Genomic DNA, 22294 nt, shown 5'->3' with positions numbered 1-22294 from the left:
AGGAGGGCTGGAGCTGAGGAGAACTGACCAGGTATTTTTGTCAAGGAGGAGAGGAGACGAGCAAACATCATGGGATCAGTAAGGGCGAGGAAGCCTGGGGAGGGGAGGAGGAAGACGGGAAGACCTAGTGTTAAGGCCTTCAGGGACAGGGAGGAGGGTTGGGGGGGAGGGGACCCTTCAGGTGCTGCCCAAGGGACGAATTAGACACTGCAAAGGCGACCGGGAATTTGGAACGGTGAGAACGGATGGAGGCAAAGAGCTGGGGGGGCACACAGCAGGAGCAGGAGATAAATCACTGTTCAAATGGGCAACTCATAACATCAGGGGTCTCAATTCCCCCGTTGAAAAGGAAAAAGCTGGAGCAAATCACAAAACTGGGAAAACCAGACTTTCTGGGGCTACAAGAAACACGCCTGCTCCGTACAGATCAGAGCCGACTTAAGCAAAGGGGGTTTGACCAAGTGTTTCAGGCTTCGGGCCCCACAAAATCGGGAGGGGTTGCGCTGGCCGTCAGGAGTATGGTCAACTTCAGGGTGGAGGAGACTCTCAGGGACAAAGAGGGCAGATTTATAATAGTAAGAGGCAAAATCACAGATGCAGCATTTACGATAGGGCTCATCTACGAACCCAATTCAGGACAGGATTCCTTCCTGCAGGGCATCCTAGGAAAACTAGGAGAGTGGGCAAGGGGCCAGATAATCATAATGGGTGACCTAAACATAGCTTGGGATAGGGCCAAAGATAGATCAGGGGGGACCAGGAGCATGGGTGGGAGGGGTGGTGGCCTCGACAGGGCTGAGGGACAGAATGGCGAGCATGGGTCTGAGGGACGTCTGGAGGGAACTGAAAGGGAACACGGAGGGGTACACCTTACTCTGTGAAGTTCACGGGACACAGTCCAGAATAGACTATAGCTGGGTCTCAGCAAACTTGGTGGGAAGCGTTAAGGAGATAGAGGTAGGCCTCATGGGAATAGCAGACCACAAAATACTATCAATGCAGTTGGAATTGGGGGAGAAGAGAAGGGGTATATGGGGATGGAAATTCCCAGAGTACTTGCTGAGGGATCCCATAATAAGTGAGGAGATAGAGGGCAAGATGAGAGAGTTCTCTGACAACAATAAAAGGAGGGGACAAGGGAGAAGACATAAGGTGGGACACATTTAAAGCCACAATGAGGGGGGAAATGATGGCAGTCAAAGCAAATGAACAGCTGCTGGCCCTGGAGACCCAGCTGGAGGCAGAGGTCGAGGAGGCGAGAAACAAGGTAGCCGAGATCCAACAGGCACAATCATAGGGAATACAGGAGGGCGGTGGGCCAATTGGGGATCTTACGAACTAAGAAAGTGGAAGGGGCCCTACTCCTTGTGAGCCAAAAATTCGACGCTAAAGCGAACAAGGCAGACGCCTTACTGGCGCGTCTCCTCCGGGGAGTGACGTTGAGAAACACAATTACGGCCCTAAACACAGACTCAGGCGAAAGGGTCACACGAACAGAAGACATTGAAGAAACCATGGCAAAATTTTATGAGACACTATACACATCGCAAAACCCCCACGCACAAGCCCAGGAGGAATTCCTGGAAAAGATAAGCCTGCATAAAATAGATGGGGACGCCCAGATTGGTTTACACCAAGAGATAACTGAGGATAAAGTGATGGGGGTTATTAGGCACCTGCCCGCAGGCAAAGCCCCCGGCCCAGATGGGTACTCGGCATCTTTTTACAAGACCTTTGCCGGAGTGCTGGTGCCACAATCGACCTACCTCTTCAACTCCTTTAAAGACAGAGGGCAAATCGCTATTTCCATGAAAGAAGCTAACATCTCCCTGATCCTGAAAATGGGAAAGGACCCCCTCGAAAGATCATCTTATAGGCCAATAGCACTCAATGTAGATGCTAAGATTTATACCAAAATCCTCGCCAATAGGCTTGAGGGGCCTTTTCCAGACCTGATACACCAGGACCAGGCGGGTTTTATAAAAAGGAGGCAGACAGCGGATAATATAAGGAGGGTGGGGCAACTAGTGGAAAAAACTCACACTCCGGCAGCACTATCTCTAGACTCTGAAAAAGCGTTTGACTGGGTGGAGTGGTCATTCCTTTTCAAGGCTATGGAAAGGATAGGACTCGGAGGCGTGTTTTTACAGATGGTTAAGGCAAACTATGAGGGTCCCCGAGCGAGGGTGGTAGTGAACGGTACAACATCAAGACGTTTCAAACTTCAAAGAGGTACAAAACAAGGGTGAACCCCTACTACAAGCTATTCGGGAGTCAGAGGGAATACAGGGAATCCCATTTGGGGGTAGACAACATAAAGTGGCGGCCTTCGCAGACGACATGCTGCTCGCCCTGACCAACCCCATGGAGTCAAGAGCAGGCTATTACTCGAGGAATTTCCGGAAGTGTCAGGATTACGCATAAACATGAACAAGTCTGAGCTGATGGACCCGACGCTGGGGAAAGAGGAGAGAGAGGAGCATAAAAAAGGTCTACGGCTTTCGCAAGGCGACCTGGGGGGAATTACATACTTGGGAGTGGAGATTTACGAGGCAAACTACCCTCCCCCCATGAGAAGTATTAAAAAGGACCTACACATGTGGCAGAATCTTCGGATCGCCTGTCTTGGGAGGCTGGCGGCAATAAAACTGGTCACACTGCCGAAGATGTTCTATCTATTTCAAGCTATCCCCCAAGCAGTTCCAGCTAGCTTCTTTAGGGAGCTCTAAGCTATAAGAAACAAATTTATATGGGAGGGGAAAAGAGCAAGGGTAAGTAGGCAGCAACTCATGGCTCAGTCAGAGGAAAGAAGGGGGACTAGCTATGCCCAACTTCTGTCAATACTACGAGGCAACCCAGCTAAGGGTCATTAGGGAATGGCTCCAGGAGGGGGAAGAAAAACACTGGGTTAAAATGGACAGGGCGGTCACAAAGCATGATTTTGGGGGAGGTCCTGTGGCTACCTAAGCTACACCGGCCAAGACACATGTATGAGAGCTCTATCACCAAACTAGTTGCGGACAACTGGGACATGCTGGTCAAACATAAGGAAATCACTACTTATCCATCCCCTTTCACACCCATATTCAACAACAAAGATTTCACTCCGGGGCTGGAGAGGGGGGGCATTCAGGAACTGGCGGGAAGGTGGCTGTCAGAGGATGAGAGATGTTTATAGGGGGGGGGGGAATCAGTACCTTTGTAGACTGCAAAAGGGACTTTTCATTGGGGGAAGGCAAGAGTGAGATATTCCCAACTGCGTCAATGGCTCCTTCATCCCACGAATAAGGAGGCGGCCACTAGACCATCAACCCCCTTCGAGAAATTCTTAATGACCAACAATGGCTCGAAAGGGCTAATCTCAGAACTCTACAAGATTCTGGATGAAGCTACCCCGAGGCCGCAGTGGGCATATATGGGAAGATGGGAACGCATATTGGGCAGGGAGATTGAGAAGAGAGAATAGGAGAAACTTTGGAGAAAAATCCCCAAACTAGCGAGAGCCTCACAAACCCAGGAAGCCTGGTATAAATACTTTATGGTTGGCACTACACTCCAGCTCGCCTGCGCAGGATATACCCCGAGATGATGGGAATCTGCTGGAGAGGCTGTGGGCAGGAGGGCACAGCGGAACATATTTGGTGGAGGTGCCCAAAAATAGACCCGTTCTGGAAGGATATCTGTCAAGCGATATAACAAGTGTTTGGATCAGAGGGAAGCATGCCCCCGGAAAGGACTTTACTGGGCCTTCGGCCAGAAGAAACGACAGGAGAACCGAGGGGCAGAGAAAGAGCGTGGGTGATGCTCATTATAGCTGGAATGACAATTATTGCCCAGAGATGGAAAAGCTCAGACATACCGACGTTCCAAGACTGGTTGTGCAAAGTGTGGGAGATGGTGACAATGGAATGGGTCACATACACAATGAACAATGCAATACAGAACTTTGCAGGCGAGTGGGGGGAGGTATTAACCTTTCTTAGGGACGATTTCAGGATCGGATGGCGCCCGCAACGCCTAACTGCACTGCTGCACTTTTGTACCTCTGGAAGATGCTGAGAAGGGGTCACTATCCCACATCATCGAGGCGGTGCACAATCTAGGTGTTCAAATAAAGAAAGATAGATTTGCAATGACCCCGAAGAAACTATGAGGTCACAGGGAGCAATGGAAAATCTGAGGCAGCACCGAGGGAGGGGGGAGGGGAGTTTTGGGGATTGTTATGTTTGTTGAAAAATGCAATAAAAAAAATTAAAAAATACTTTTGCACTGCTCAGAAGAATACCGGATGAGTGTTGACTTTTTTGCTCAGCAGATACTTTCTTTTAATCTTTTTGGGCTCCTGTGGTACATGCAGCTGCTAACGCCAAGTGGGTGCAGTTAGTCCAATGAGAGCTAGTCCAGCTGGCCAATGACACAGAAAATGGGTTCAAAGCCATCAAAGTAGAGCTCTGTGCATTGAGACTTGATGCAGAACCGCTACATGCTGGATTTGCTAACAGCCATAGAAGGAGGAGTGTGTAAAAAGTTGGGTAGCAGCTGCTGCACTTTTGTACCTCTGGAAGATGCTGAGAAGGGGTCACTATCCCACATCATCGAGGCGGTGCACAATCTAGGTGTTCAAATAAAGAAAGAAGGTGGAGTTCAGAACACGGATTGGCAATCGCTTGCATTTGATTAGGTCTAGTCATGGCTGGAGGCACGAGTAAAAATACGGGTGCCTATTATATTGTTCTTGGTCCTCTTCTGCACGTGCCAATTGGGTCCCCGATGTTGTGTTAATATAGTTCCTAATAGCGCAAAGATGATGGTATCAATTGGTGGGGGGGAGGTCTAAAACACCTTGCCATACAATAAACAGCGAAACTCAAACTAATATTTCTGAGGTTGTAGATATGTCGGGTGGGGATGATTTTTTTACTGTAAAAGTAACGAAAGGGGGGAATGTTGGGAAGGAACCAGGATCCTCCTGCAGCCCCAAGCGCTTTAGAATTAGCCAAGACCTATTTTAGACACTAAGGTACCAGGAGGAAGCAGGGGCACTGGGAAGGTTCTCTTATGCAAATATAATCATATACACAGACAAGGGTAGGCACTGAAAAAAGGTAGTTATTGTTTAAATATAAATCACTATTAGCTGGATACATTTGTAATGACAGATTCTAGGCAAATATAAAATCTTAAGTGCTATAGAGGAGTCGAGATCCATCCCAGACGGAATGTGGCCTGCGCTAACAATGGATCGCAGGGCTCATACAGTGTTGCATCACTAAGGCTAGCAATGGCAGAGCACAAAGCGACTCACCAGCCGTTTACTGTCCGTCAAGAGTCTATGCAGGCTAAGAATAGGGGATTTTACATGCTCGGTGCACAAAATGAAATGGGACATTATGAATATTAAGGGTGGAGGAAGCTACATGGCTCAGATAAAATGAGTGAAATATGGACGAAAATTGTGGATAAAAAATGTTTAGTTTTTCCTGGGGCGAGGCCTCAAGGTTTGCAAAAGTCTGCATGGCTGCAGTGTGTTTCTATATAAGGTAGCAAAAATTAGAGTACCATGTCCTGACAGAAATCGCCGACAATGAAAAAAGGAAGGCTTTGGAGCATCCCTTGTATGGAAGGTGGACGGTTTGGGATGGAGCCATGGCCTGTATACAGAGACAACTGTAGCAAGCCAGGAGTATATAAACCCCTGCCTGTCATCACTGTGGCAGGAGAAAGAAACGGATGAGGGACAGAAGAAGACCGTTTAGGGAGCAGAGTTCTTTGCTACCATCCTCATTTCTGTAAGTTAACATTTGTTATCCTTACAAGATAGACTCTTATGTGCTGGATTGGTCGCCCGCGCAGCGGGCACGCATCCAGCGCGCCAAAGGCGCGCTAAAGGCAAGCCCGTCTGTGCCTGTCCATGCCGGGAAGGGCCAGAAGGGGCATTTGGATAAAAGCTTTCCGCTTTCTCTCGCCCCCCCGGATACTAAGTGGCCTATTGGCTGGAGCCCTCACACATCCATTGTAGCCCCCCCTCTACAAGCACTTATAATATGGAGCCCACGATGACCACCCATACTCTATGCCTACTAAATACCAGGTCTCTCCCGGCTCATGCTGGTGAGATCTGGGATCTGCTAGCTCATAGGAAATCAGACTTTCTATGCCTGACAGAAACTTGGCTCACTCCCAGCTCGGCACCTGCTATTGTCCAAGCTCTCCCCTCAAACTATTGCATCCTCCATCATGACCGGCCACCCCCTAAGCGTGGTGGAGGCATTGCTGTTATCTTCAAAGATATATATACGGTTACCCAGATACCATGCCCACATACATTAAATATGGAAAACCTCCTCTGTCGGTGTGTACTCTCGGCCTCGTGTGTTACCCACCTCTTGCTCATTTATCGTCCCCCAGGCCCTATAGGCCTTTTTGGGAAAGGCTTTGTCGATCTTATAGCTGATCTAAACTTGCATCATACCAATCTTGTGATACTAGGTGATCTTAATCTACACTTTAATTCACCTAGATCGGACAAACTCAATTCATTTTTTGATAGCCTTTCTGACCTCCACCTCCGCCAACTAATTCAAGCCCCCACCAACCTGCACGGAAATATCCTTGACCTGGTATTTGCCAAAAATGCCCTGCTCGATCCTGGCCTGATTGAGCCAGTAACCTGGTCTGATCACTACTCGGTTTCATGTTCATTCAGGCTAGCTACCCCCCTTTGTAAAGTTCTTCCCCCCAAGACACTACTCCGCTCCTGGCGTTCTGTCGATCCCAAGGCACTCCGTGCTCATATAGCCTATAACTGTGCTTCCCTGAGACCCTTATTGTTAACCTCACTCTCTGTCATTGGTGTCCACTGCCAATAGCTATGCCCCATTGAAACTGATTCAAGGCCGCAGGCTACCATCCCAGCCTTGATTCACCGACCTGCTCAAAAATGACCGTCTTCAACTCAGACAAGCTGAACGTAAGTGGCGGATCAGTTATGATCCGACACTTAGAAAATCGTTCAAGCTCAGTCTTTCTTTTTATCTAGCTAAGGTTAAGCTAGCTAAATCAACTTTCTTTGCTCAAAGAATTGAAAATGCTCTTCTTAAGACAAAGGTTTTGTTTTCTATTGTTCACACACTTGCTTCCTCGTAACCATTGACATCCATGGTTAAGCCATCACATAAGTTGTGCAATGACCTTGCATCCTTTTTTACCACTAAAATCAATGTGATTCGATCGAACATCGCTAAATCCTCAACAACACTGTCCCCTGGTACCACCAGCTTTTTGCCATCCCATCCTACTGATTCCCCTGCTAGTTGGTCCACTTTTACTTTATTTACTGAGGCAGAAGTCCTAGCAGCCATTTTAAAGATTAAATCTTCCTCCCCCGAGGATGCCATTCCTGCCATTATCATGAAGACAAACGCCCCTGATATCCTAGCTGATATCACTGCGGCTATTAATCACTCCTGCCAATCCGGATTGGTCCCCCCGGAACTGAAATCCGCGAGGGTTATTCCACTCCTTAAGAAACCCTCACTTGACCCTACCGTCCCTGCTAATTTTCGCCCCATTTCTCTACTTCCGTTCCTGGCTAAACTTTTGGAATCGCTGGTCATGCCTCTTCTATCTTCCTTCTTGGAATCTTCGAAGATTTTCAATAACGCCCAGGCAGGTTTTAGGCCAGGTAGAGGGACAGAAAGTGTGCTCGTCTCAGTGCAGGACGATATGTCCAGATTGGCTGATGCAGGTGGAGTAGGGGCCCTGATCGTACTGGATCTATCTGCTGCGTTTGATACGGTGGACCATCCCATCCTTCTATCTCGTCTTGCACAGATTGGGATCTCTGGCTCTGTTCTTGCTTGGTTTGCTTCCTTTCTTTCAGACCGCACTCAGACTCTCGCTATGCCTCCCTTCCTTTCTGCCCCTTGTTTTCTTACCTGGGGTGTCCCTCAGGGATCTTCGCTCTCTCCGATTTTGTTCAACATTTATATCTGGGCACTGGTCTGCCTTATTCGTTCCTATGGCCTTAATTGTTATTCCTACGCTGATGACACCCAAATCCTGATCTGGCTTGATCAGGATCAAACTGTGGTCTCAGCCTGTCTTCACGACTGCCTTAAAGCAGTCGGCGCCTGGATGGACCAAAACTGGCTCAAGCTCAACGGTGATAAAACAGAAGTGATGGTGGTGGGCTGCCCCCCCAACCCCTCGCTATGGACCCCTGCCTTTTGGCCCACATCGCTGGGCCCATTGCCAAGTCCAGTTAACAAAGTGAAGAACTTAGGGGTTATTCTTTCTGCCTCTTTCTCCTTGTCAAATCAGGTTACAGCGGTCTGTCAGTCTGGCCATCACCAGATCAGGGTTTTAAAGAGGTTCCTGCCTATGATTCCGGAAGCCATGCGTCCTCCCGTGGTGGCCGCACTGGTCCTTTCACGGTTGGACTATTGTAACTCCCTGTATCCAACTCAACCGACTGGCTTGCTCCAACGTATACAGAACCTGGCAGCCAGATTAGCCACTGGCTCCCCCTATGATGCCCATATTTCACCGGTGCTTCACCGACTCCACTGGCTTCCAGTGGTGCAGCGAGTTAAGTTTAAGTCATTATGTATTGTCCATCGGGCAATCCATGGTTTAGGAGCGGAATTCCTCCAATCCAAATTCTCCCGATACATTCCGGAACATAATCTGCGCTCTTCGACCACTAACCCCCTAATGGATCCCAGGTTTAACCGGAAAAGACTTGGCGGCAGAGCCTTTTCCATTGCAGCGGCCAAGATTTGGAACACTCTCCCATTATTACTCAAAGCTACCGCCAATCATTTGGCTTTCAGGAAAGCTCTGAAAACCACTCTGTTTTAGCTTTCTGATTTTCTATTGATCCTCTTTAGCCTGTAGCTTCCTCACCAGCGCCATGCCGCCTCTGGGCGACCGCACGCTCTACAAATTTAGGTAACATAACATAACTCTTGGCCTTATTTACCTAGAGGGGTGTATTTATTCTGGTGTGAGCGTAATTAGGGCCACCCTTACAGGTATTTAATGAAATACTAGAGGAGGGCAATCTCCCAGAGTCTATGTTGGGAGCTTTAACAGTGGTTACCTCCAAGGAGGGAAAGATGGCAACCTAAATTCATCCTACAGACTTATCTGCCTCCTTAATACAGATGTGAAAGTATTTGCTAAAAATCTTGCGTAACAGGCTCGACAGGGTTCTCCCCTCCCGTACTTTTTTCATGGGGAACAGGTGGGTTTTTTTAAGAGGAAGGAAAGGCTCCGATAACATCCGAAAGACTATCGGATCCACCAGGCACAGGGCCATAGGGTTGACACGTGTTTAATCAGTCTAGACATAGACACAGCATTCAACCGTGTGCAATGGCAGTATATGGGGGCAGTCCTAGAGAGAATGGGTTTGGGCTGAACATCAGAAGGTGGATGCCAGCACTTTAAAGCTCCCCTAACGCAAAGGTTATCCCGGGGCACGAGACAAGGATGCCCACTGTTCCCAATACTTTACGCTCTAGACATTGAACCCCTCACAGTATTCATTGTTAGTAATTCCAACATTAGTGGGATAAAGTCTGGTGAAGTCTAATTTAAATTACTCCTATATGGGAACAATATTTTCGGATACCTGGAAGCTACGGATGTGTCGCTCCTGGAAATGCTTTAAACTAGGAGTTTGGTGAATTTCCGGGCTTGAAGATTAATGTGGCTAAATCCTGTGTTTTATCAATCTGGCTTACTGGATCGAGTTTGCAGGAGAAGAGTGAGGTCCATGGGATGAAGGTGGAGGAAGAGGAGATCACGTATTTGGGTGTCAGAGCTCCTAAAGACCTAACAAGATTATGTGCTTTAAATGATGATCCTTTTATCGAGACCTTGAGGATGTATTTAAAGAGATGGTCCGTGCTCTCACATTCTTGGTTTGGTAAAATGACTTCGGTAAAGATGAATGTTCTCCCACGCATGCTTTTCCAATTCACGATGATCCCTTCACCTGTTCCTGAGAGAATTTTTTTTATACGGCAGAGGGAAAAACTAGGATTAAAGGGGCAACGTTGACCCTCCCCAAGGACCACAAAGGATTTGAACTACCCAATTTCTTTTATTACAGGGGAGCCCAACTTGGAATCCTCCTAAAACATGAGTGATGATTTGGGTACATACTGGTCATTCTTAGAGGATTGGGCAGCACACCCTAAAAAGGTCACTGATTTGTTGTTGTCCCCGCTGAAGAAGACACCCAACAAGGTGCATTCACACAACACTTTGGACATTCTCTGGACATTTGGAGAAAAATAGGTCGCACAGAGAAATTATCCTCTTTGCCCTTGCCTTTGAGCTCACTGTGGGGTGGTCACTGTGGGGTGCTCCCATCCACCTGAGTCGACTGGGTTTTGGTCAATCTCAGGAGTGGTCAGGCAGGGGCCTAGAAAGAGTGGGGCAATGATTTACAGATGGGAAATATAAAGGATATAATGACGTATGCAAGATGCTGGGATGGGACACTATTCGTGTTTTCGGATATTTACATCTGAAGGGCCACAAGTTTGGAAAGAGAACTCGCAGATTTTGAAAAAAGTTTTGAATGAATAGACCTCGAGAAAAGGAATAATCTCAACACTATATAGGGTTCTTATTACAAGTAATTTAGAGGTTATACAAAGCTATAAGGGGTTTTGGGAAACACTGGCAGGGGAATAAATCCAGAATCCGCTCTGGGAAAAGATATACAAGCTTACGTTTCATGGCAAACTATCCACACCTGCAAAAGAACACAATTTCAAGGTGCTGCATTGGTGGTATAGGGACCCGTTAAAACTATCTACAATGTATGGAGGTTTCTCCCAGTTGTGTGCCCTAGGGCCACACTCACCTCCCATCACATAGTATGGTAGATGAGTAAGGATTCATCTTCATTTCAGAATCTACTCCCACAATAGATCAGTGGCGCTTTCCTCCACTCTAAGACCGCCGGTTCCATGTGGTGGTCCTTTCATCGCATTTAAACTTACCTAGCCAAACTGTTGAGTTGGATGAAAGAAGTTACGGGAGTTCAGCTTGAATTGAACCCCCTGCTGGTCTTTCGCCAGAAAGAAAGTGAGGTTTACTGGTACCCAAGGATGTGGGAAGCCATGTTTCAGACAGGAGGATTAGCAGTGACCCAAAAATGGAAGTCTGTGCCTGATAAGCAGGAATGGCTGTATGAGGTATAGGACATTTACACTATGGAAAAACAGACTTATCTGATTCCTGACAACATGAGAACCTTTGAGGAAGAATGGTGTCTATTCACAGAAAAATTGAGAAATAGATGAGACTATTGGGAAGTGGGTCTTTGGCCCCACAAGGTGGAAGTTCGGAAAAGGGTATGATTATATGGATGCAAAGGGAGGTGGTAATTGTAGGGAGAGGTTCAGGATACAAGGATATGCTTGTTGTGGGTGCAGTCGCTGAGACAGTACTGTGGGGCTAATGTTTTTCTATGTTCTAGAAGGTCCATGATCAGAAATCCTATGGTACGTTGAAATTTGAATTCTAGGCTTCTGATTTTGGACATAAGCTGTACAAACTTGAGTTCATGTATGCCTACAAGTCTGAAAGGATTCCTCTGGTGTTTTGTTTTGATTTTTGTCAAGCTCTCTCTTTAGGCAACTTTCCCTCCATATTCTATGTATCCCCAAATGTTTTGCTTTTCTTTTTTAACCTGTCCGGACTTATCAGGTAAGTGAAACCTTCAGCCTCACTTACAGACTATCAGTATTGGGAAACCTTTTCCCTTTTTACCCTTTAGGAAACTTTTTGACAGTGCACACAGCATCTAACAATGCAGTGGGGATACTTCTTTAGCATTAAAGTCTTTTACACCTGGGATTTTTGGTTACTTGTATATGTGCATAAAGACAAGCTGGTGGTATAACATAACCTTTTAACGTGTGCATTATTTTTAGTGTGCACATTTGGGTATATACCGCATATGGCTAATAAGCATGGCTAGCGCTCTAAAATGGAAGTGCCACAAGATTTTTCGCTTGTTCTTTGGCCATACTGTCATTTGGCCTTCGCAGGTAAGAAAATCCCTTATACGGTCATGCTTTTACCTGGTAAAGCTGCTGCTTTCTTGGGCTACTGCTAGCCTGATGTGTGTGGAACCAGGATGTGGGCGGGACTGTCTGGTCCCACTCCACATCTGGGGCACCTGAAAGTCTAGGTGTGGGGCATGAGTGAAACCCACAGTGGTCACCGACTTGACCCCTGCTGGCTGTTTGAATGGTGCAGATCCTTACCATTGGTGGGCTTGGACTTGCAACCAGGATTTAGGATAAGAAGAGGACTCCTGCAGCCATTTCTTCAGATCAGCATTGGGGCCAAGTATCCTGTGTAGAAGAACCGTCGCCTGAAGGTCCGTGGATGACTCCTTAAGAGGCCTGGCATCCCTTCATGCGTTTGGCCCTGTGAAGCCATGCTGGACTACCTGATCTGCGAAGACCCTGAGCAGTGCTTCAAACCTTAGATTGGTGGGACTAACAAGTCTTGACGCATTTGAGGATCCAGACATCCTTAGCCTTCGAAGTGTCCCTGTACCACCTGGTGAACTGACCAGCTCTCCAGTGACCTACCTCAGTAGAATTGTCACCATTCTGTGTTCGTCGCTGGAACTTCAGTGGTCCCCAGCTCGTGTCACAAGTTGCCTTCCACCAAAGTTTGTTTACCAGCTTCAAGGGATCCTGCTCTGCTCCGCCTGCCATCGTCGCTGTGCTGTGAACGTCAGTGCAAGTTACTTACCTGCAATGTGTCCAGAAGAGTACTGCATTGATGAATACTGCTTGCCTTCTTCGCCAGGGGTTTCATTCTGCACCAGCAGCCGACCAGAGAAATCATTGGGCCCACAACCGGTAGACGTCCTGCACCAGAACAAACAGCAGGTAAACGTCCCTCAAGCAACCCCTAGGGGACCCATGTAGTCACCTGGGAAAATTTGAGTCAGGGGGCTAATTGCAACGCATTTACCTCCCCCCGTTCTCCTTAGAATAAACCTTAGAATAAACTCTGGTGATTCCATTCCATAGCTTTTTGATCGTCTGATCTAAAAGATTGTATCTAAAAGATAGGAATAGAAAATCTGACTCACTTGTAACGGTGTTGAATATCTTCTGGGACATTTTTCACCACCACAAGAACTCTTCCTACATCTGTCCTCTCTCCAAAGAAGAAGCTTTGTGACTTGTGGGTGCAAGGCCCCATACATCATAGGGGTTGGATTTATAAAATTAGGATATTATTCCTGTGAACTGGTTTCATTCCACTGCATCAATACTTAACGTTTTCTAGTTGGATAAGATAGTGATTGCATTCATGAGAACCTAACTGTATATATGTGTTTGATAATTGAGTATTGTGTGATATTACGACCTACTTATTTTATTTCCAAGTGTCTGTTTTGGGCTTATAATAAATGTAGTATTTTTTGTACTTTAATAACTTACATTGAATTATTGTGTGCTTCACAGTGTGGACTCATTCTGGACCCCACTCACCAATATACTAAGCCTTGACCACTCTCCACGCTTACCTTGAATGAGTTTGGCTTACCTCTCAGAGTTCCCCTGCTCACTATAACTACGGTGGCCTCCTAAAATCTGTCCACCAGGCCAGTTTCTAGAAATCTATCGCAACACCTTTACAAGGGGATAGTCTGCACTCAGTAAGCTTCAATACCATACCGGCTCTAACCAAAACCTGCGATGTATACAATTATTTAAACAGCAAAGAACCACAAGGTAGAACAGAACACAGAACCTGCACCATAGCAGTATTCAGTAGAAAGGGCCATCAAACAAACAAACAAAGAAAATAAATACCGACTAACAGGTATAGGACAATGGCAGTGAGCCATACACTCCAAACCCAATATAGACCTAATAAACCTTCTATGCCCACAAGACAAAAATCCTACATTCGTCAAAATGACTGTGCTGCACGTCTGAAGAACTAATACCTGAGAATTCCCAACTGGACAGCCTTCTCGATGCGCAGTTGTTCAAGGGTTCTAAGCAGCATCAGGAACCAGTTACGGTCCTTCAAAAGGAGTTCAGGAATGTCATGCTCCAGAGCCGCTGCTTCTGCACAGATGAGGCGCTCAAGGGCAAGGATTATCTCTTTCTGGAGGCTGGTCTCCTTTAAGGTGGCCGACAACTTTTTCAGATCCTTCTCCTTCAGGAAGGAAGAGGGACTGGAATCTGCAAAACACAATCAGAAACTATATGCATGGCAGAATAGCACAGGGACCTTCAGTGGCAGCCTGTAGGCAGGCTGAACTTTGCTCAGTGTGTTATAGGTACTACCCTTCCCACAAATAATTAAAATTATTAATATATAAAAGAATTCATGTCAATTCACTTTCGAGTTGCACGCCCGGTAGATGGAAGGCATTAAATGTTCATCAATGAAAACTAAAGCATTGCAGAAGAAGTGACAAAGCAGAACATGGACATATTCTTTTATTTTTTATTTAGCATTTATTTTAGTGCACAAAGCCCTGAGGCATCTAGGTGGTAGTTACAGAAGTGCATGGTACATTGGTGCGAGAATACACAGATGGTTACAGGCATGAGAGGAAAAGGGAGAGTACACAGGCTGGCAGGCCTCATCTCTTGTTACAGGACGCTACATCAGGTAGCGTACAGGTCAAATAGGTAAAACACCACACTAGCAAAGCCTCACCTCAGGTTGCAGGGGACTACATCCAGAAGCGTACAGGTCAAACAGGTAAAGTAACAATGATATGATATGGCATTTATAACGTGCTATACACAAGTGTTTCAAGGCACGGCAAGGCAAGGGAGGGGGGGGGGGACAGAGGGAAGACAGAGAAAGCGATATTACTAGGCAAAGTGACATTGAGATCGCAGTGCAGTTTCAACAGGAGATCAGCAAGGGAGCAGAGGAGAGAAAGCAGAAGCAAAGTGGAAGGTCTTGAGGTGCTTCCAGAACCGGACATGGTTTTCCTCAAGTTTCAGAGAGGCAGGGAGGCTGTTCCAGAGGGCGGCCCCAGCAGAGGAAAGAGATCTACCACCAACTAGTTGCTTGGAGAAGCGACTGACCCTGAGGGAGTTGGAGGCGAATGAGCCAAGAGCTGGAGAAGGAAGACATTTAGGAAGAGAGAGTTGAAGGAATTGTGGCCCCAGAAGGCCTTGTGGACAATGCAGAGGGTTTTGAACTTAATCCTCGCAGCCACTGAGAGCCAGTGCAGGGATTTCAGTCCTGGAGGGATACGATCCCTGGGCTTGAGGCCAAGTACAAGTCTAGCAGTCCTATTCTGTATGAGCTGCAGAGGGCAGAGAGTAGAAGCATGCAGATTTAGAAAGAGGCTGTTGTAATAGTCCATCCTAGAGAGAAGCAGAGCACTGGAGACAGTGAGATTCTGGAGGAAGGAGAGGAAAGGAAGAATACCTCTGAGGAGTTGCGGCTGGTAGTGTGACTTTTTAGATACGTCAGAGATGTGAGGAGAGAAGTAGAGTGTGGAGTCGAAGATTACCCCGAAGTTATTAGCCTCACAGGTGGGAGTAGGAAGAGGGCCAAGAGAGGCCGGCCAGACACCGACAGGAAACGAAGGAGCAGTAGTGCCGATGAGGAGAATTCCGGTCTTACTGGCATTAAGGTAGAGATCATTGGCGGCACAACACTCCTGGATAGCAGACAGTCAGATGAGAGAAGGAGAAGTAGTGGCGGAAGGGAGCCTGAAAATGAGTTGTGTGTCATCCGCATAGCACTGAAAGTTGGGGCAGAGAGCAGCAATGTGGTGGGCAAGAAGTGCCAGGTATTGGTTGAACAGCCAGGGAGAGAGGTTAGACCCCCTGGGGTACACCACAGGAAGAGATAGAGATAGATGAGAGGAAGGACCCAAGTTGGACCTGGGAGGGTTGATTGGAGAGGAAAGAGGCCAGTCAAGCAAGGGCCTGAACAGTGATACCCAGGTTATCACTGAGACAGTTGAGCAGGATGGCATATTTGACCGTGTCAAAGGCAGAAGAGAGAATTGTATTGGTATTTATTGTGTTCTATATAGCGCCTTTGTCCAAAGCGTTTTACATAGGACAATCAACAACATAATAATCAGAATGCAAATCAGCGTTCATAAACAGTAACATTCAAACTATGTTCATAAATAATAACAGTCAATTAGCATTCCTAGGAGTAATCAATCAGTGTTCATAAACAGTAACAATCAATTAGCGGTCATAAGAGTAAATGAATCAGTGTACATGAGCAGATTAAATCAATGAGATCAAGTAAGATGAGGACGCAGGGGGTGTTGGAATCAAGGTTGGAGAGCAGGTCTTCACGGATGTTCAGGAGAGCAGCTTCTGTGCTTCTGTCAGCTCTGAAACCAGTCACGGAGACCACCAACAGATTCAGTGTGAAGATTAAGCTGGGAGATGGCCAGCTTTTCCAGGAGTTTGCCCAGGAAAGGAGTGATAAGAGATTGGGTGATAGTTAGCTGGGCAGGATGGCAGAACCTCACCTCATGTTGCGGGACGCTGCATCAGGTAAGACGAGGGTCAAGGGTATGATTATACAGAAGGCCATTCAGTAGGGAAAAAAGAAAGGGAGGTCTCACCATGTGAGGGGCATACTGAAAGCGAGGAATGATCATAGCCGCATAGAAATGAGAACACCTAAATACAACATTTTAACAAAGCATAGAAGTGAAAAGCATCATGATTCAATTATTGGAGAGGGCATACTTTTAGACAGAAGACGAACGTAGTTGCATTAAGTGCACCTATGGTAACTGCAGAGGTGCAGGAAAAATGGAGAAGGAAAGAAGATGATCAGAGAGATCGACTGGAAGTGGAGACACAAGAGATGTGGAAAGAGAAGAAGTGAACATAAGATTGAATGAAGAACCAGATGCATGTGAAGGAGGAGTAGAAAGAGGGGAAAAAAATGAGAATCAAGAATTGAAAGAAATGGAAGATTTGCATGGGTAGAAAACAGATGGAGATTAAAATCTCCCAAAAGAACAAAAGACAACAGATGGAAGAATAAAAGATCATCAAAATCATCACAAAATGGCCCAACTGGACCAGATGTTCGATAGATGAGCAACAAAGATATGGAATAGGGATTAGAAAAAGGTATACGAGTATTCAAATAAAGAAAAGACAGGGAAAGTCAAAGTAGAAGAGAGAACAAAAAAAGGAATGGTGGATAATGCCAACACCCCCACCATGGGCAGATGGACACGGGGTATGACAAAAAGATGTAGGAGATGTGGACAAGGAAGCAGGAATAACAGTATTGAAAGAGGAAACCCAAGTTTCAGTAATACAGAGGAAATGCAAGTTTAGTCACAGAATAAGATCTAATATGGATGTAGATTTCTTGCACAAAGATCTGGCATTCCAGAGAGCCAGGTCAAGAGAAGGAGTATGAGAAGTACAAGATGGGTAGATAAGGTTATCATAGTTGCGAGAAGAGAGCTGAGTTACCAGAAGAATGCTGATGGTACTCTTGTTCAGAGAGGAATTGCCATAGCATTTCGGTGCTGGACTGCCCTTGTGGGTGGGACAAAGACTGATATGCAAATGGATATTTCCCATCTGTGAAGGTACAGTGAACAAAAAGCAATGGCTGCGAACGCTCAATGTGGTTAATAACCACTGAACAGGTTATCATGCCTTGTTCTTTCGAGAGAGGGGCGTCTGCTACCTTTTTTGTATTTTTGAAAGGAACTTAGGGTTGGTCACCCTAGGTTACCTGGGGGCAACCAGACGTGGACTCCCTGCTCACTGTGCTTAGAGAGGCTCAGCTTCACCTCACTGATGATGCCCAACAAGGCTGAAACACATGTAGGGGGTTGCTGATGGTACTCTTGTTCAGAGAGGAATTGCCATAGCATTTCGGTGCTGGACTGCTCTTGTGGGTGGGACAAAGACTGATATGCAAATGGATATTTCCCATCTGTGAAGGTACAGTGAGCAAAAAGCAATGGCTGCGAACTCTCAATGTGGTTAATAACCACTGAACAGGTTATCATGCCTTGTTCTTTCGAGAGAGGGGCGCCTGCTACCTTTTTTGTACCAGAAGAATGCACAGGGAATGCAGGCGACATAGAAATAGAATGGAAGGAAGAGGAATAAACAGCATGAAAGAGGATAAACGTAGCCAACACAAAGATGGTATCTGAAATGTGACTAGCAGTGGAAATGCTGCATGTGTAGCAGCTGGGAAGTCAGGGGAGACTACCGTGCGTCACATGAGGACTGCTAGTAGATGAGCTGGTATGAAACTATAGGAAATCATTCAGTCCAAACTGCGTCCAGCTGCGGACGGCAGCGTATCGACTTTGTCCTGACTTCACCATGGGCTTCGCCAAGGCCTGATCTTTTGACGGCAGGGGGCCGATGGGAAGGCCAAGGGGGCATGGCTAAAGTCTGGTCACAGGAGCAGGATCCCGGAGAGCAGGCGATAAGCCCTCACACCAGGTAAGCAGAGCGCTACAAGGAACCCAGTCAATTATGCAGAGCACGTTGAATCTGCCCTGGGGACTGAACGGACGAGATGAGATGAGCGAGGAGACAGCCCAGAGGAGAACTATATCAGTCTTCGATGGGAGTACCCACCACCGCCGGATATATGAGCTACAGGACAAGGGCAGCCCAACATTGGACCGTACGGACTCTGGTAAGTCAGTGGTGGAGGTGGGGGCCAACTGGAGGTGACTGCGGGCCGGGCAGGCAGTTCTAATGGCTGGAGAGGTGGAGTAAGCCACTCTGGTGAGTGACAGACCCTCTGCCGCCCCCCCCCATGGGGTCAAACAGCTATACAACCACACGCAACTCTCTATCTCCCATGGTGGCTGGAGACGGGGCATGGGGGAAGAGTTGGGACTAGCACCCTGTTCTACAGGCATCAGGCGAGACGCCCCACCACCTTTTTTCACAGGACAGTTATGCTAATAGGGGCTTATCCTGTCGTTCCTGTCCTGTCCTGTGGTGATATGCAACCCATCTAGCATCTTGAGTTCTTCCTAAAGAAGAATACCCATGCCCCCACTCCGATTCCAACCAATTCACCCAAGGTACATGTGCTTACAAGGCTCATTGTGGCACTAGGAGACGTGCTGTGCACTATCGATGGGTCACCTTGGGCATCACCCAACAGTCATCTGTTTTGGAGCCAGGATCCTGCTGCTCTGACATACCAATTACTTTCTGCATTGATCCAAAGAAACAGGGCGCTCTAGCAGTGACACATAATTGCTGAAATCACAACTTAACAGAACGGGGCCATATCGGCAGAGAACAAACCTCTTATGCAGGGCCAGGAATCCACTAAAAGGAAACACAGTGGCACAATTTATTTCTACAGAAGACTAGCCGAATACATAGAGGACCCTCCAGCCACGATATTGGATCTACAGTTCATGTTGGCAGAGATCAAGACTAAGATGAAAGATAAGGCCTCCACTTTGGCCAAGTATATGGCAAATCTTGATAAACACGCAAGAGCTGTCGAAACCAAGCTGGGGAGGTAAAAGTTAGCCTCTGTAAGCAAGCACATGATCAGGCTTAATTGGTGGAAAGAGTAAAGGGTGTGGAGCACCAAATGGAGTTTGTCCTGGCCAAACAAGAAGACGTGGAAAACGGAATGCAGCGTAACATCCGCATACGGGAATCCCGAAAAGGGTTTCTGACAGAGCTGGAAGCTTATGTGATTGTCCTGTTCCATCAAATACTGTGGGAGACAGACATCTTTGACACTGTTTTGGATCAAAACACACCAGGTCTTCTCTAGACTGCAACAAAGAAATAACCTGGGTCCACTATTTTCAACTTAAGGAGGATCATGAGACACAGGATAGTTTATGGGCAATGCGCTCGCCTTGGCAGCAAGACGATGCTGAGCAATACAGGTTCGATCCCAGACTCTGCGCTTAGAAACCTCTGGGTATTAAGCGCGTTATGAATAACCCATTACAATTACAATTTACACCTGAAGTATGGAGTACATCCGATTTAAAGGGGGCGCTATCTTGATATATTTTAAGATCTGGCACAAGCAACATTGGAGAAAAATAAAAGTCCTTGAGACTGGTGATGGGCTGGCTCAGACAGAAACAAGTGATATATAGATGGGAAGACCATTGTAAGTTTACTTTTCGAACTGAAGGGGAAGCATTACAATGTCTCCATGGAAAAAGAGGTTGCAGACTTAAAGGAATGGTTTGGTCAAAAAATGTTATTGTCCCTACGGGTCGGCAATGTGTTTTTAAGCCTAAGTCCCTCGATTTTAGAAAAATTTCCTATGGACCTTACCCGAGTTTTCGTCCATTAAACGCACGCAAAAACAGGCATCAGGGCGCTGCCATTTTGTGATAATCTTATCACTTGCTGCATCGCCCTGGCTGACCTGCTTTTGCGTCACTAAATTATATCCCCCGCCCCTGAGCCTGACATTATCAAAACATTCATATTCCCTGCCTCTCTCCGTGACGTTACTGTGCTGCGTAGGCAAACGCGCCCAGTCGTCTTCTACGCGACTTCACACAGAACCCGGAAACCAACACAGATCAACTCGCAACACAGCGCGCCACAATTCGGAATATGAAACTGTACTTTCAAATCAAACAGCAACACGGTACATTTGGTAAAGTACATTTATTTAACATTAAATGTTTACAGAATATTCAGCAATTGGTATATTAAATCGGAATGTCTTTTTTTCTTTTCTCTCTAACCGCAAATCCTGTTCCGTTTTATCGTGAGTAACGCGCTGTTACTTTATGGTACACAGGGTGTTCGTTTTCGTTAAAAGAAGCACTTGAACCGCAAGGCTGTTCCATCAACTAGGCACTAGGCCAGCGTAAAGGTTGATATGTTGCTTCTAGCCGCTAGTACCGCGTAAGGGCATATGGGCCCTTGGCTATCGTCCCATAAGATCGTCAAAGTGGTGCAGTTGTTTACGATAAGCTGCAGCTGGCGGTTGAAGAAACCATCTGCCGGGGTCTGAAACTGGTGGCAGTAGGGTAGGATATACCTGTTTTGAAAACATAAAAATTATAATTAGTCTCGCCAGCCGATCTGAAACTATTTGATTTCAAGGATAGTGCAATGGAGTATGTTCGGCTCTAAAATCAATGCGAAAACTAACGAAATAAATCGAGGTTAACACACAATGAGAAACGACTGTCTACATGCGTGTGGAATGTGGACCTGCATGCCCATGTGCCCGGTACAAAGACGATCCCACAAACGTTTTACTTGCTATTCATTCATTCATCCATTCATTAATTCTTCATTCCGGTATAAAAGCGTATAAAGAGTTACTTACATTATATTTGCGATTTCCATGGTGTCTCTGCGTAATGCTGTCCGTAAATCCCACTCTGCTTTTGACAACAATTTTACGTATACTGAACTAACATGAAACTGTCTAGTTTCAGAATTGTCTGCCTTATCGTCTTTTACGTTATTGCACCCCTCCTTCAAATTAAGTCCTTTCGGCATGGTCCCTGTCTCTCAAGGTCAAAAAACAATAGAACCTTATACTGCCAGTGTGAGTTGTGGGCCCCTTCAGGCCGCCAGCTGAAAATCAAAGCCGCTGACCTTCACTCTAAACGAGCATACATTCTTACTTTGCAACATCCCGTAGTAAAGCCATCAGTGAGAACTTGAATTTTCAAATCCATCTATGTACTAGGCCTCAATGTGCAAATGTGAACTGGCTTCTCTCCCATCTGCAACAGCTCACTTGGCGCGTTCTGAGGCCCACAATTTTGTCCTTGTTGTCCGCGAGCTTTGCAGCCCTAGAGAACCATAACTATGGAGACATTGACTTTTTGGGGGAAGGTCAGGGAAAGTATAACATACCCGAGGAGTTGAGTTGAAAGTGAGATTTATTGTTTGTTTTATTATTTGCAATACGCAAGCCTTGCGAAACTTAGTTACAGCAACAAAAATATATACAGACACATTGACAAGGTCAGCGATATGAGGTGAATAGAGAGAGAAGTCAAACATGACGCCCAGGTTGTTCGCCACCCAGGATGGTGAAGGGAGGGGTTAGGGTTAGCATACTCTGTATGTACACTGTACAATAACATTTATTTACAAAAAGACAATCATATTACAATTATTTAAACCGGGATTTGTACTTCACAACCAGCTCTGCTTGGGGTGGACATGGCACAGTGGCAATGTTTGGTGGCAATGCATCAGTGCTCTGCACAGAAACGTTCAAAATTCCATATCTGTGCTTCTCGAGTACAACAACAATAAAG

The 22294-nt window shown here is 46.5% G+C and overlaps 1 protein-coding gene across 3 annotated transcripts in view; it reads right to left on the bottom strand.

The window, feature by feature from the left end:
• LOC138468363 (cullin-9-like) overlaps positions 1–22294 on the bottom strand; it is a 1322368-nt gene that overhangs the window by 911840 nt on the left and 388234 nt on the right. For all 3 annotated transcript variants that reach the window (XM_069608895.1, XM_069608893.1, XM_069608894.1), the window contains one exon: positions 14006–14246. In XM_069608895.1, the coding sequence (XP_069464996.1) occupies positions 14006–14246 (241 nt within the window). The remainder of the gene's footprint in view (positions 1–14005; positions 14247–22294) is intronic.

Source organism: Ambystoma mexicanum, chromosome 4q (genome assembly GCF_040938575.1).
Source record: "Ambystoma mexicanum isolate Mex_15411 chromosome 4q, UKY_AmexF1_1, whole genome shotgun sequence".
In the NCBI taxonomy this organism is placed as follows: Eukaryota; Metazoa; Chordata; class Amphibia; order Caudata; family Ambystomatidae; genus Ambystoma; species Ambystoma mexicanum.
The sequence above is the reverse complement of the archived record's forward strand: the minus strand, read 5'-3'. Positions and strand labels throughout refer to the sequence as shown.